Consider the following 16639-nt stretch of genomic DNA (forward strand, 5'->3'; position numbering starts at 1 on the left):
GGCAAATATCAACTCTCTGATGTGATGCACATATTTTTAGATGCAGTGCGACTACCACTTACCAGACGTATAATTAACTTCATAACGATATGTCCATGGAGAATTACTGTTCATAAATCTGCTTGAAAAATCACAGGAAACAAGACACTTCTTTGAACTACAGAACTTGGCTTAGAATTGTCATGTTTTTAAGTTTTCTTCTGTATCACAGTAGTCCAGTAATAGTTGTGTGTACATGCATGGCTGCATGTGGAGCAGGAACTGCTAAAAGCCAATTCAGCACACCCTTTAACGCTGCTAATCATCCAAAGCGTGAACAAAACTCTCGATTCCCTGAATTCACGGTGCGAGTGCAAAAAGCGTTCACGTTTGTCAAAAGACCGACATCAGAGACAGGTTAAGATTTTACAGCAGGTTTTATTTAGAACATACTTTCATATACAAACCAGTGACTGAGAAAATGGCTCATTTGAAGCTGTACTCTAAATGTACAACATCTTGATTGATTTGCTTTTTTTTTTTTTTTTTTTTTTCAAACCCAGGATCACAGTTTACAGTAAACTGGAATTTGCAGGACGCTGCTCTTCCCTCAGTGTTGGATGATTAAACTCATTATTTCAAACTGTCCTACTGCTAAACACTGGACTACTGTAAATATCCGGACATGATACATCACATTGCAGTCGAGCATGTCCACACAATTGGGGAAAACTACATACAATACAAGCCATTCAATTCAAACAAGAGCAAACTGGCCAAAATCAGTTAGTTATTCCTAAAATGGACATCTAGAACCAAGTTTGAATTGTAATTATATAACCAAGATGGTTTACTTTGGACACTTATGCTTGTAGTCTTACTTCTGAAGTGTACAATAGCTTGAATCTAACGGACAGGCATTATATTTAATGGTCTGTGTCACTCTACCAGCCCTGAAATGCACAAAATTGATTCCCCAACCACACTTATCAAAAAGGAGCACTCAAACTCACGCTGCACAGTAAATTTTAAGACTGAATATATATTTTGTTTATTATAAGCATTTGTAATTTTACATCCAATGTTAAAATCAACAACATTGTGACAACCAGCTCAGTTTCTCCGCCCCTCCCCTCCCTCCCTGTTCCCCAAAACAAGCTTGTTAAAATAACATTTTTCAAGACCTTTTTAAAGCAAAGGCACATTTGTCAATACGTGTTTTTAAAAAGGAAAAATAAAGGCAGGCCAGCAAGCAGAGTCAGTCTGGGAAGCAGAGAAGAAGAAGAAGAAGTGAGAGGCTTCCACGACAGCTCCAGTGAGCCTTCAGTACCCCACGTTCTGGAACAACACAACACAAAACCTGACTTGGAGTAAAGGGCCCGGACCCGGTTTGTCTGAGAGGTGAAGGTCAAGGGCCAGAGGGATTTGGGATGAGCGTGAAGTCACAGGGGCAGAAGACTGGCTTGAAACCTCATTTCTCCACTCCAAACACTCTGTAACACTTGTCCTGAGCCTCCTAGCTAAGGAGGTTAAGTTTAAGTCTGTCTGGGGAGGGTGGCGCTGTGACCCGTCACACCCAGGCCTGCCTGGATGGTAGATGGGGGACTAGAGAGCAGTTCTCCTGACTGCCCTCCCTGCCGACCCTTTCTATGGAGAGTCAAGGCCCGTTTCAGGCTAGCGGCTACATAGTCTACCAGTCCGACTTAAAACCGGTGGGCTGTGAGAGGTGGGACTAGACCCGTGCCTGAAGGTCCTTCCCCTCCCGCGTCTCTATTGGTCCCCGATCATGGGAGGTTGAGTCACAGAGCGGGGCTGCAGGGAGAAATGCAGCTCCGCGTCATACGAACACCTTGGCGAGAGCATCTGCCCCGGCGCTGGCGATGTAGCATTTAGACGGATGAAACGCCACATCGTGGATCGACTCCTCGAACTTCTTTCTATGGGCCGTGAACTCTTGGATGCAGGTTTTACTCTCCAGGTTCCACAAACGGATAGAGCAGTCATGACCTGCAGAGGAGAAGACGAGTTATTATGATTTCCAAAGAAAGTACAATTAGTAACAATTGTAGTGTCTGGGGAAAACTTTGACATCTGAGGCTTAAAGTAAGCTATTATAGTTTTTTAAAATGTATTTACATATGTCTTTGGGTTTTGGACTGTTGGTTGGACAAAAAAAGGAATTTGAGGACGTTACTTTGGGGTCTAAGAAATTGTAAAGAGCATTCCTTACAATGAACAGTTAATCAGTAGATTAGTCAATAATAGTCAATAATTACTACACATTGGACCGGCTCAGTCACGGTCAGATTAGGTCTGAGGCGAACAAACTGTCAATGAGCTGATGTAAAAAGGGCAGACAGTGGTTGAGAAGTACTTACTGCCTGACATGAGATAAAGTCCATTAGGATCTACAGCTAAGCTTGTGACAGCGTCCAGGTGAGCCACCATGGAGTGAATCAGCTTCCCGCTGTTGTTGTCGAAGAACTTGATGTGTCGGTCCTCCTGCGCAGTGATGGTGATGGGGAGAGTCGGGTGACTGAGGACCTTGTTGATCTGACAGGGGGTGCCTGGTTAAGAACAGACAAGAATAGATATGTCATGGCAGGAGAGGGAATTTACACCAATGGACAGTCAACATGACTTTAAAATCATTTGCAATAATATGGAATTATTATATGTTGTGTGCAGACATTATGAATGTTTAATTTGACACACCAATTCTTTTGCTCATTAGGTTTCATTTCAACACAACCCAACCTTTTGTTATTTTTGTAATATGTTTTTTGTCTTTACTAGTTTATAACTATTTTTTTTACTCGTGTATGCCTATTTTCTTCCTAACTTATTCTTATGTTTGTAAATATCCTTTTGTCTTCATACAATTCAGGAAGATGTTGAACCGCAAAAAAGAGAAGAATGTCATCTTTGACTTTTAAAACAATCTCGCAACACCTCAGCCGACTCTGTTTGTACTTGATAGCAACACAAGAACTTAACGTACATTTTGACAGCTTAGACACAAGAGACAGATATACTCAACAATATTATCATATGTACCACTAAGTTTTATCCATGAAGTACTGTGTCAATTATGTATGTGGCAGTAAATTTGGAATTTGTAGATCAAATCTCAATATAGAAGTAGTATAACAGAATAACATTGCAGATTGTGGTTGATAGAATGTATGCTAATGGTTTACATTCCAGCTGCTGCCACTAGATGTTACTCAAGAGCCACATTTTCAGGAGGCACATACCTGACTTCAACATTGTGACTGAATTCATCAAGAGTTATCCATTGATTTAGTAATTAAACACAAGCTCATTCTCTGATTTGGCTTTTTGTATGAATTTCAGGGAATCCCATATGGATAAGGAACACGAATGACCAAAAAACAATAACAAGATTAAACTGAAAGAGAAAAACAACTATCCCTACGATCTAGATTACACCAATATTGGAGTAATTTGATCTGCAAAAACATACAAACGTACGTACAATTCTCCAGCCAATCTGTCCTTTTCAGATGACTTACCATCTCTCAAAGAGTTCATAGTTTTTTAAATTTCCTGCTGTTATTGGTTTTGTCTAACTGAGTGTCTTTTCCTCTGTCAGTGATGGCAAATTTACTTTTGAAAAGAAGTCTGAGTGATGTAAATCTCTAAAATAAGCTTGTGACGCTTCAGTTATATCTTTTGGTAACATGAAAGGTTCCTCAGATTCTGGGCATATTGGCTTAGCAACCATTCTACTCGATTAGCTATTTGGTAATTGAAATACATGCAAACTACTTTCTCCCTTACCCATTTCATATTAGCTCTGGATGGAGAAGAATAAATTCTTCTTTTCAGTTCTTACCTGGCTCCAAATTGGACTCCAGGCTGAGGACCAGCTGGCGGGTCTCCATGTTGAAGAGGCCAATCTGCCCGTTTGTAAAGGATGTAACGAGGTGTGCCGGTTCACTGCACACCAGGTCTACTGAGGAGGGAACTCCTAGCTCTTGTACAAAGAAAGATAGATACATGTATGTTAAAATAACTATATAATTCCAGCACTACTTAGAGAAAAGGCCATGATACGATTTTCAAGTCAGTACTTTTGTCTTCATTGAATACAGCGAGTGCGGGTGAGGTGGTGTTGGCGTCCCACAGTCTCACGGTGCCGTCTGCGGAGCAGGAGAGGAGGCGCTGGTGAGCACTGCTGTACACCAAACCCCAAACTGAGTCGGTGTGTCCGCACATTGCTCCGCGCAGCATCGATGGGTCTGCAACACAAAAAACACAAGTCAAGTACCATGACTCAGTCTGAAAATCTAAAAACTCTAGCAAAACGCATGATGCTGTTACCGTAGGAGTCGTAGGGGTCTATGTTGGGGTTGGGGGTGTTCCAGCACTGGATAGTCCCGTCAACCCCTCCACTGAAACACTGCTCCCCTGTGCTGCTCATTACCACGCTCAGTACAGCCCCCCTGTGGATCAAACAGTGATGAATTATTAAAACTACTAGTCGATTTAACATTAAAACTAAAACACTTTTTCTTCATGTACTTTGTTTTTACCTGTGAGCCCTGAAAGTGTAGATCGGTTCCACATCTAAAGCAGCGCTCCTGTGGACAAACAACGTAATCAGTACTGTTACATACAATATCAAACAGTAGTGCTAACTCAATGTGTTGATAATGATGGGCTTTGAATTGTACAAAGCTATAAATGTATTTACAATTTGCTGCGATACCAGCGATCCATTAGTTATACCCTCAACTCTGAAATGACTTCAGCCTCTAAAAATAACAACATCACATTACTACAGACTGTGTGTGGGCCGCAGAGCTGTGACGAGTGTTGTCAGTTCATTGTCACATGGGGACAGTTTCCTGTAGCTGAATCGTGTGACAGTTCAGCGTCCTCCTTATGGGACTAATCAACAACAGAGCTTTTCTTTCTGATGACGCTCAGTCTGCTGCATCAGGTCAAAAGTGGCTGAAGCAAACACACTGCTGTCTGAGTATTGGTGTCTCTAACAGCCAATCAATACACCAGCATATTTAAAGCTGCTCATTTTGGCTCAGAAACATAGGAATCGATGGTAATTTGGTACAGGCTGTACTGGAATAGTGTTTTAGAGGTTTTGACTTGTGTGTGGGTGTGCTGTACTTACTTTTTGGCAGGAGCAGTCTTTTGCAGGTTCCACATCTTAAGGGTGTGGTCCTCTGAAGCAGTGACAAGGACGGGCTCGACAGGGTGAAAAGCCAGAGCTCGTATCCCATCAAAATGGCTCCGCAGAGTAAATTTGGGGTTCCATGTTTTTCTCATGGCATCCTTATTGTTGCCAATCTGAGGAAAGAACATCTAATCAGTACCCAACATACACATAACATGTTTATTATGTACTCCAAAAGGTCAGCTGCAGTTAAATTATATTGATGGATAAAAAATATTGTGAAAAGTGAAATTAATAACCAAAAACAGTAGTGGAATATGTTTCTGTAATTTGGGGATGCCATCAGCTACTTTATAGAACTTTTTTTTTTAATAGGGGTTGAGCTGTGCCTTTAAACCAGATGGTTTCTTCTTCTGTTGTAGTTGTCAGGGAAAAGGTTACAGTGCAGCAAGTTTGGACTCACATGCAATCAAAAGTGAACCAAAAACAAAAGGGCCGGACTACATCCTGGATTTTAAATCTTTCTATTTGAACCATTTGAGGGCTGTACAGGCGGAGAGAGAATGTGCAAAAGTGAAAACATTTCAGTCCATGTTGGACTTTCTTCAGTGCAAAATGAGCTATGTATGGTAAATCATTATGTGTATGAGGTTGTCAGTGGCCCTGACATGCTGCTGGAAACTGGTGCCATATGTGTTTGATGCTTATTTTCACTGTTAAGCTGAAGTTATGTTGCAAAGTTGCTCTCATGCATTCAATAGTGGGATAAGTAGTAGCCTAGGGAGGTATAGTGGAAGGAGGCAGATATCAATAATAGAAGTAGCATTTTTTAAGAAAGCAGCAATCTTCAAATGTCGTACATAGAATAAAATCACAAGCAAATATGGCCACAAAACCGAACGAAATAGCAGGGGCATTTGCAGAATTCTACAAATCATTATATAAGAATACAGATACATGCGATGACGATGCAAAACTATCGGAGTACCTAAAACATATAAAATTAACTGAATTAACAAACTCAACAGCTGAGGAACTAGATCAGCCAATACAGGAATTGGAGATAAAACAGGTGATTTCGACACTTAAGAATAGCAAAAGTCCAGGTCCGGACGGATTTGTCAATGAATTTTATAAAACCTTTAAAGACCTGCTGGCACCCCTGTTATTAAAAGCATATAGTCATGCCCTAGAGTCCAAAACTATGGCACCATCTTGGAATGAGGCAACCATAGTCGTAATTCATAAAGAGGGTAAAGACCCCACCGATTGTCAGTCTTATAGGCCAATATCTCTGCTGAATGCAGATGTGCGTATATTAACAGCAATCTTAGCCAGACGGGTTAACAAGATAATTACTCAAATCATACACCCTGATCAAACGGGGTTCATCTCCGGAAGATATTATGGCGATAACATAAGACGTTTACTAAACATCATTTCCCATCAGAAAAATAAGAAATTAGAGTCAGTGATCATATCCTTAGATGCACAAAAGGCATTTGATCGTGTGTCTTGGCGATATCTACTTCAAACATTAAAACGATTCAAATTCGGCCCCAATTTTATAGATTGGATACAAACACTTTATTCTTCCCCACAAGCGGCTGTTAGGGTTAATGGATACAGATCAGAGAGATTCACACTACAACAAGGATGCAGACAAGGCTGCCCTTTATCGCCATTGCTATTTGCTATTAGCATTGAGCCACTAGCCCAGCTCATTAGAGATGATAATAACATAAAAGGGATTATAATAAATAGAGAAGAACACAAAATATCACTCTATGCAGATGATGTCTTGCTGTATTTAAGAGAACCCATATCCACTATACCATATCTTAAGGAGCTCATCTCTAGGTATGGGTATTACTCTGGATATAAAGTTAATGTAGACAAAACAGAGGCTATGGATGTGAACAGTTTGGTTTCAGAAAATGTTAAGTTACAAAGTGGATTTAAGTGGCCTAGAGAAGGCATTAAATACCTTGGTATTCATATACCCCAATCCCTACACAATTTGTATGATGTAAACTACAATAAAATAATTCGGCACATTAGCAACGACTTAGAACGATGGTCCTCACTTCCGCTCTCCCCACTGGGGCGTGTGGAAAGTATCCGTATGAACGTCTTGCCTAGACTATTGTATTTATTTCAGATGCTACCAGTGGAAATTCCTAAAAGAACCCTTGATGACCTTGACAAAATGATATCAAAATTTATATGGCAAAAAAAACGCCCCAGAATTAGACTTAAAACTCTACAGTCACCAAAATCAGATGGAGGTCTCAAACTTCCAAACTTAAGATATTATTTTTGGGCTGCACAGATGAAGCCACTTATAGTATGGATTCAGAATGATACCTTTACACGATGGCTTAATATCGAGAAAAGTATGTGCCCAGAGTCTCTGGAAAACTTGGCTTTTTTAGACACTCCTACAAAAGAAATGGCGGACTGGACCAAAACCACTTTAAAAATCTGGAATAAAATACGGTCAGCTTTCGGGTTGCCAAAGGTACTCTCATCATTAACAAATATTGGACTTATGAAGACCTTCACTCCTAATAATTTAGATTCTGGTTTTAGGAAGTGGTCAGACCATGGCCTAAACTATCTGCACCAGCTAGTCAAGGATGACAATTTAAAAACCTTCGCACAGTTGAAAAATGAATTTGATCTCCCTAGGACAGACTTCTTCAGATATCTGCAGTTGAGATCTTTTCTAATGACACACAAAGATTGGGGAAAACTTAAAAGATCTACCCCTATAGAAAAGTTTCTCATTTCACAAACAAGTCATGGAGATAAGAAAATAATTAGTAAATTATATAATATATTCTTATCAACAAATGTGCATAACTCTGAACACATAAGATTGAGGTGGGAGGCGGAGATGAACAAAAACATATCACTCGACACTTGGAAGGAGATATGTACTGAAGCACACCTTGCCACAAACTCGAACACATGGAAGGAATTTAAGTGGAAAGTAGTTACCAGGTTCTTCAGAACACCAGCAATAACATCTAAGATGGGACCAGCACTTGGTAGCTCATGTTGGAGGAACTGCGGCACTGAGAATGCTAATCACACCCATATATTCTGGCTGTGTCCCAAATTGAGCCTATTCTGGAAGGATGTTTTTGATGCTCTCAGAGAGGTTTTCAAACGGGATATTCCACACACCCCTATAATAACATTATTGGGAGCAATTCCTGAGGGTATAGAAGGTAGGGATGTGAAATATCTCTTAAACATTTTGCTCACAGCAGCATTAAAATGTATAACCATCAGGTGGCTAAAGCCAGATCCTCCTACTTACAATGTATGGATCCAGAAAATATGGGACATTTACCAGATGGAGCAAATTACATATTCATTAAGACTTCAAAAACCTATTTTTATTAAACGATGGAAACCTGTCATAGCTCTGCTTATACAATAAGTTTGTAGCATTAGACTCTTGATCAAGTACACACATCACACATCACCATCGCATCATGTAATTTGATACCTAGAGTGGATCCCTTTCCCTCTCATTTATTTATTTCTTTATTTATTTTATTAATGAATTCCTTTAACAATATTGCCATTCTTTGTATTATATTCCATAATTTATCTTCCTTTACCCTTTTTTTTTTTTTTTTTTTTGCCTCTTTCTCTTACTTTGGATCTGTGTAATTGATTTTATGTTTTATATGATGTTTTGTTGCGCTGCTTTAAAAATGTACATAACAGGGGAATGAATATGTCGTGTTGTCAAAATAAATAAAAATTAAGTTCTAAAAAAAAAAGAAGTAGCATTTTAAAAGCAGACATCTGAGCATATTTCTGATTTTATGAAACTGCTGGAAAGCACCATCTGAGGAGACCCATGCTGTGTGTAAAATCTCTCTCACAGCAGGGAGCTGCATTGTGAAAATCCTAAACCTTTGTAGATTACAGCAAACATGCATTTAACTGCAGATGTATTTATCTTCTGTTTATGTACTGAGGTGGGTCACACAGATGCTGGTATTGAAAAGATGCAACTTTTTATATTGTAGAATGTTGGAGTCTGATGTTTCAAATGTGTTTCTAAATAAAAGTGGAATAGAAATGATGAAAAACCAGCTGTCAGTTATTTAGAAAATCAGGTGCCACACATTGAATCAATATGCATTCGAATCGTTGACAGGTGAATAATAATTGAATCAAATTGTGCATGAGTCCTCTCTCATTTTTTCTAACCCTAACCCTGTTTTATAAATAACCATCCTCTAACCACTTTTTTGTACACCTACCAGAAACCAACACACTACAATCAGCCTAGCTTTAAACAGCATGCTACAACCTATATCTTTCATTACTACACTTTCAAAGCAGCTTACCTGACAGTCTATAAAAATAACCGTTTGAGAAACAAATGGTACGTTTTCAGCATGTGATACGACTCTCTCGATTTGCTGCTGAGGAAGAGGCTGGGATGGCTCCATTTCATAAGGCTCAAATAACAACATGAACAGAAATAGTTTTTCTCCAGTGAAACAATCCCACTCTCTTAAATTCCCTTCTGCCCCTTCATACTTACATCATACGCCAGACTGTCGGCCTCATTGGCCACGGTGAGTCCAGCGAGCTCCCCCAGGCCCAACTCGCTCTCCATGGCCTCGTCTGTGCCCATAATGAATGACTTCCCTGAGGTGGGCGGGAATGTCAGCGCCTCAACTGTGGACAGAAGAAAAATATAGATACACAACCACCGTTCACAAAAAGATAAAACAAATTTAAGTCATTCTAAAAAAAAGTTAATTGCTAAAATCTACTGGTATTTTTGTTCGCGCACCTTCATCTGGTCGGTTCCCATCATGCTCGTTGAACCGGACCGCGTTGGGTCGGGACTGGGGTGTGGATGGAGGCTGCATGTGAGACAAGTCCTCTGCATCTCTCAGGTTGGCCAGCATGTCCTGCAGCTTGGACCGGTTTGGCCCTGTTTAATGATGCAGGTCAGAGGTTTTAGCAAACAGACAAACCGTGATGGAGAACGGAAGGAAAAAAGAGGCAAAAAGTAAGATAGCAATAAATCTTTTCATTTAAAAAACAAAATGTTAAAAAGAGAACAAAAAATGAATATGGAAGGACAGCAGCACTGAAAGGGAAGAACAAAAATTAATATAGTGTGCAAAAGAAGAGTGAAGAAAATGAAGGAAAGTCAGCACCAGAGTGTTTGTTAGAAAAATTAGAAAAGTGGAAAAAGAGTTGAGGCACGTTCATCTTGGTGTAGGCTGTGTGAAGAGAGTAATGTAACATACAGCGAGGGCTGTAACTAACCATCATTTTCACTATTCATTTACCTGACGATTCTTTTGTATTTAGTCATTAGTCCATAAACTGTCAAAAAAGTGAAGTCATCAGAATTTCCTAGAATGCGAAATGATGACTTTAAATTGCTTATTTTGTCCAACCAACAGTCAAAAACCCAAAGACTCTTCTTTTACGATCATAAACAACACATTCTTACATTTAATAAGCTGGAACCAGAAAATATTGACATTTTTGCTTGACATATGATTGAAATCATTATTCAAATTATCAACGAAGTTGGTGACCAATTTCCTTTTGACTGACTATTCAATTTATCAACTTATCATTGCAGCTCCAGATACAGCAGTATTTTGAGAGGTCTCACACAGAATCCTTTGGGGAGCCAATTATGGAGGTTTGTTCTTTTAAATTACAATCATTTGAATACATGTGGGCCCCTAGCATAAATTTATAACCCTGGTACAATGAAAGGAAGTATAGCAATGGTACAACTACAAGGGAAAAAGAATCCCTTAAAGAAAGAAATCCCAAACAGATCTCCTGCTGATCTTCTCCACACACCCACATGAGTGATAACTCACCGACACAGTGCGATGAACAAAAATAGAAAGCCAAGTGTGAAAAGTGATGCAATCAAACGAGGAAGAAAGTGAGACGAACGCTTTAGTTTAAAAAAAAAAAAAAGGCAGCAGATACGCGGAGCTTTGGCATCGTACATGTAAAAATCTAAGAGCTCTCGGCTGCTCAATGAGGTTACATCCAAAGTGGGCTGTTATTCTGAGAGCAGTACTATTCAGCTGAGTCACTTCACCGAGTCACTGAAAAAGCTTTTAATTGCCATCAATTTACAAAAGCAGCAAAATTACTTATCACTGTAGTATCAACATGGCTGACAGATGAGGATGAAGACGGTGATAATTATGTTGTTTTGACTGAAACAGACGACTGTGGAGACCCAGACGGGACACAGACAGACGCATCATTATGTCCAACTGTCTTATTAATCTGATATCTGACAGGCTGGATGAGATAATGGTGTGAATATAAATTAAAACATTTAAACAGGACAGAAAAAGACATGCATCAAGCACTACAGTTTGTTTGGGTAGGACAATAAAAGTGACAGATTTGAGACATTTGGTATGAAATGGCAGACAAAGGGACAGAGCAAGTAGAAGGCATAAAGAGGAGCAGCTGAAGAAGGAGATGAGAAAAAACAGCAAAGATGTTCTGTTTATTGATTCAAGGCTCTTTTTTGGAAGTCAGGCTCTACAGAGAGAGGAGTAGGAGGGAGGCAGCAACGCCTGACAGGACTTACTCTTCACCCCCTTTTTCCCCTTGCGCTCCTTTTTGTACTGCTCCTTGAGTTTGGTTATCAGGCCCGGGTCCACGTCCCAGGCCTCAGAAATGGGACCTTGCTCGTCCTTCTCTACACAGGGGGAACAAAACCAGACCGAGAGGCTGTTGAGAAACTGCCCTGGAGGTGCTGAGACCTCTCTCGGACTCTTCTGGAGATTTCTCGATTGTCCAGGAGAGCAGTGGGCCTGTAGGGCCTGAGATCTTTTTTTCTCACCTCAGTGAAATTACACTCACTATAACTGGGAGCAGCATTAACAGCCATCCCGTTTAATCTTATTAATTTTCTTTTGGAAGATGTGAGAGTAGTGGGAGGGATGTTAACGCCATGTGGGATATTCTTTCATTTGAACATTTGGATTCTTGAATCATGACAAGTCTACTCGTAAAATCCTCACTGTGATAATGAAATTATTGTATGAATCACACCCACGCTCAAATACAAAGAAACACCTCAGCATGACATCAAGCCCATTTTTTCTGGATTTACTCTAAAGAATGATGAGACTCAAAGGGAATCGGGCTGATTTGACGACACACAGGAGTGGAAGACACATTGTGGTCACAGACTGGCTATGGGAACACACAGTGGAAAAGATAACACAGCTATTGGTTAAACAGACAAACTCCAAACATCATGATTAATGACCACAGCATGATATATGAATGACAAGTATTCCATGAACAGTCCGCAAACTATTAGAAGTCACATAAAAACAAATCATAAGATTAGAGCATAAAATAATTAGCCATATTCTCTGTGCCTCTGTAACTTGCATGTTGCAGTTGTAGATTCATGAAACAACTTCATCATTGTGCAAGAGAAAATACAACTTTTTGATTTGAAATCCATGACTCACCCCAATCTGTGCCATCCCCGTTGCCTCTGGACTCCGGCGTGGTGTCCATCTCATCAGGGCTGGACAAGAAGTCAAATCCCTTCAGTGCCTCCTCTGTGTCAGGGTCCTCACTGGTGTCCATACTGGCGGGCAACGTCGTCGACGATGAGGGCTTCTTCCTTAGGATCTAAGGGAAGAATATTGAGGGCAGTTCTTAGTAGTACAGAGACTTCTATTATCGTATTGTGAGTGCAGAAGATGAGTGTTTCTTACCGTCCTGGATTCCACATTAGTCCTGTCCCTTCCCTCGCTGTCCTCTTCCTCATCTTCATCACTGAACTCAGCGGCGGCATTCTCAATGAACTTGAAAGCCTCAAGTACTGCGCTACTTTCAGAGAGCTCAGCTTTCCTGTTGAGGAACAATGATGCATTAATACACGAACAATGTGTTTCTGCCATCACAGACAATGTGTAACTGCTATCACAGTTCACAAGTTGTGTGTGGGTTTCTTAATTCCTTTATGATGTCAGTATATCATGTTACAGCATCAATTACAAAATAAAACAAAAACCAGTTTAATATTGTATCTACACTTCTTCAATCTGTCTTTTTAAACTTCCTTGTTATTGGTATTTTCTTTGTATTGGTGCACAAAAGCAGGATTTTTCAATTAAACACACATGTCCTACATTCTATAGAGTATATAGTAATTTTTTTCCACAATCTTATATATTGATCAGACTGCAGTCTGAGGAAAAGGCCAGTTAGTGCAACAAACACGTAAGAAATGTTGCCGGGTTGCCCTTCAAGGCCACTTTTAACTGTGCAATTTCCATTCATCCAATAAAAAAGTTCACAATCATGAAAAAAGCTCAGTGAAACCTTTGGTTGTCAGTCAGAAAAGGTGGAGTTAACTGTCAGACATGCCCACTAATGGCTGTTAATAACTACACTGTGACTATGACAGAAATTTACATCCCATCATGTGAATGTTGCTACGATCCTCTTGTCTGAATATGACATTAAATGATGCAGAAGCCACGGGATAGCTTGCATCTTGCTTCATCCAAAAAGTCATATTTACCTCAATTTCACTTTGCCTAATCCGTGTTTCATGTTGTTCTCTTTGCCCTGGCCACAATGCCAAAACTTTATCAGTTTGTTAAATTTTAATTTTAACATGAAAGCAGCACAGAAAGATGACACTAGATTACAACATTTTTCAATTTGAATTGTTATCATAGATCATATCAACATTCACAGCACAAATTTGATACTGTTCAGTTTTTGTCAAGAAAATTGTAAGCAGTGTTACATGCACTGAATTTTTGATTTTATTATCGATTTGTTGCTTTGGAGGAGACGACTTACCCTCTGGTGCCCATGCCCTTTGCCGACGTGTCAGTCCCATTGACCAAAGGCTCAGCACTAGTCCGTTCACCCGTCCTCCCGGCACCGTCCCCGGCTAGTCCTAGCAGTGCTCTGACCCGCTGGGACTTTACATCCAGGATGGTGTCTGTATAGCCCACCTCCTGCAGGTACCTGGAACACGATAAACAAACTTAGACCTGGTTGCGTTTGGTCTAATCCAATTTAAAAAAAATGCAGTTTACTGTGAAAAGAAAACAAACATATGTAATAATGAGTCTTTCGTGCTGCAAAGGAACATTAAGGGTGCACTCAGGCTAGGAAATCCGTACAGTGCTCAAAAATAGTGCTCAAGTTCATTACACTTCCCTAGCATGGTACTGTTGCTCACGCATGAGCATAAGTACGGATACGCGAGATGGACATGACATATAATCAATGTGACCAAATGAGGTCTAGAGTTTACAATAAGTTCATTTGCTGCAAAGACTTCCATATGATCAGAGAGGAGTGAGAGTCGAGTACTTGCTACTGTCAAAAGTGACAGGTCTTCTGGCAGTCTCATCTAGTTGATGGTATTAGCTCTGTGAGGCGAGATGAGCTACTCATCAGATGTTACACCTCCCTGTCGGGATGCAGAAGAAGCTCGAGCAGTTTGAGTGGTGGACCGAGTGAAGGGGAGGGCTGTCTTAGCACATTATTGATCTGTCCCCTGACACAGAGTCAAGAATAAATTGGCTGCCTCATGAGCCAGCATGTTGGGACAGATGATGCGTGAGGCTGCCTGATGGTGTCTGGGAGCCCGGTTTATTTACACGGACTGACTGGAGAGCAGGATGATATGATAAGCAAACTTTCCAGAGCCAGCTGGGTGCACCAGAGAAAACAAAGCGAAACAAAGAGCAGGTAATGACTGCATCTGCCCATGTGAGGGAGCTCTTTCCCACTATTTTCTTGGGCTGTAGCACTTGGCACAGTAGAGTACTTCATAAAAGCTGTTAGTCTGAGTACAAGTGACAACACTGTTATTAAGATATGAAACTAGAAGCCTGTGAATATCCCATACATTTTAGAGCAGCATTTGCTTTCTGTGTTGAAACCGACACAGAATGACTAAAAGATGTGTACTTACTGTCTGAGGAGCTGACGGCCTTGTTTCCAGGACAGCTGATTGTTGAGCGATCCAGAAGACTCGTTCTCGTTGGCCTCATCTGGAGGAGAAGAGGAGGACACAAATTAGGGCTACACAAACAGCGCGGCCACTGACATTATTTCCACTCTGTAAACACGACCAGAACATTCCTGCATCACAGCATCCCGGCAACTAGACACATCCAGCGCTTAACTGCTTTTAGTAGGTCAACAGTGGGTTGGAGTTAAATACATGAGGGGTTTCTCTTTAAAATTGTGCCAGTTTAATCAAACTTCTATTGTAAAAACTACAAAACTCTTCATCAGGTTGTACATCCCTTTTATTGTAGCTCCTGGTTGGATGTAGACCTGAGCAATTATTTGTCAACATGTGCAACTTTAATAACTAGCCTCAATCCAAAGATTTTCATCCCAGTAGGTATTCAATGCATTATTAAAACTGTGTGCACAACAGTTCTTGTTGTAGAAACAGAGAAGAGATTTAAAACTCATTAGTGACAGCTTGTTCTTTGATTTTACAACAACACATTTGGTATTTAATGGCGCATTCCACCACCTTCAAAATGGCTGGTCTCTGCGTCAACCATGTCCCATGACATACTAGGAAGAGCCGCGACATGTGTCTGTGCTTGCAGCATCCAGAAAAACACACACTCTTTATGGCTGTCTACAGCTCAGACAAAACAAATGATGAGATTCAAAGCTCACTTTGATATTCAACAACGTCAGAACTCAGCAAACGAGTCAGCTGGGAATTTTGTGTTGAGCAGAGAGACGTGTTAATAAGATTTAGATTGGGTGTGTGTAAAGGGGCTGATTTGGCGGGGCAGACAGACGAGGGCGCCTCAAAAAGTGGGTCATGCCTAATTCAGCTGGGTGAGGAGCGGGCAGGTGCACCACCATATGAGCAACACTTCCCACCCCTCGGCTGCCCCCAACACCATCCCCTCCACCTAACACCTCTCCCCTTCACGTCCCCTCATTCATCAACACTTCAAGGGCTCGGGCGCTTTGAACGGCCCTCATGAATAGAGATGAGGAGAGGAGAGGAAATGTCGCAATCTGACTTAATGATGGCAGAGGACTTGAACACGAGAGGCCAATTAAACTACGATGACGAGAAACAGGTAGTGCATTGATACAAAAATGAAAGCATGTTAAAATAAAGTACTGCAATCGAAAGGTGAGAGCAATTAATTGGTGTAAGCTTCACGAGTTGCGTGCTTTTTTCCTCATTTTTATCTCTAGTGATAATTAGCCATGAAGAGAGTTTGACTTGGCTTTTTGCCCAAGAGTTTCTTGACCTCTGATGAATAGCAGTGTGCTCAAAACCCCATTTAGTTATCAAAAAAACCTCACTACAACACAGATTTAGTTGCTGTCCTAGAGCTTTTCAACTGCATCGCACAATCAGTAGGTACAGTTGTCATGATTCCATTTTAAAATCAAAGGAAAAGAAAAACACTTCAAAAA

At 40.5% G+C, this 16639-nt stretch overlaps 1 protein-coding gene across 2 annotated transcripts in view; it reads right to left on the reverse strand.

Moving 5' to 3' along the window:
* Positions 1-397: 397 nt before the first annotated feature.
* The window catches only part of LOC115596615 (striatin), a 35836-nt gene continuing 19594 nt past the window's right edge, over positions 398-16639 (reverse strand). Inside the window, exons 4-17 of one of the 2 annotated variants that reach the window (XM_030441844.1) lie at positions 15147-15225; positions 14018-14188; positions 12919-13054; positions 12667-12832; positions 11769-11879; positions 9972-10115; positions 9717-9853; positions 5138-5313; positions 4539-4586; positions 4327-4448; positions 4077-4244; positions 3839-3979; positions 2358-2546; positions 398-1986 (exon numbers count right to left, since the gene is read on the reverse strand). In XM_030441844.1, the coding sequence (XP_030297704.1) occupies positions 1817-1986; positions 2358-2546; positions 3839-3979; positions 4077-4244; positions 4327-4448; positions 4539-4586; positions 5138-5313; positions 9717-9853; positions 9972-10115; positions 11769-11879; positions 12667-12832; positions 12919-13054; positions 14018-14188; positions 15147-15225 (1958 nt within the window). In that variant the 3' untranslated portion in view covers positions 398-1816. The remainder of the gene's footprint in view (positions 1987-2357; positions 2547-3838; positions 3980-4076; positions 4245-4326; positions 4449-4538; positions 4587-5137; positions 5314-9716; positions 9854-9971; positions 10116-11768; positions 11880-12666; positions 12833-12918; positions 13055-14017; positions 14189-15146; positions 15226-16639) is intronic. The other variant, XM_030441845.1, reaches the window with a different exon arrangement.

The sequence above is a fragment of the Sparus aurata genome, chromosome 15 (assembly GCF_900880675.1).
Source record: "Sparus aurata chromosome 15, fSpaAur1.1, whole genome shotgun sequence".
In the NCBI taxonomy this organism is placed as follows: domain Eukaryota; kingdom Metazoa; phylum Chordata; class Actinopteri; order Spariformes; family Sparidae; genus Sparus; species Sparus aurata.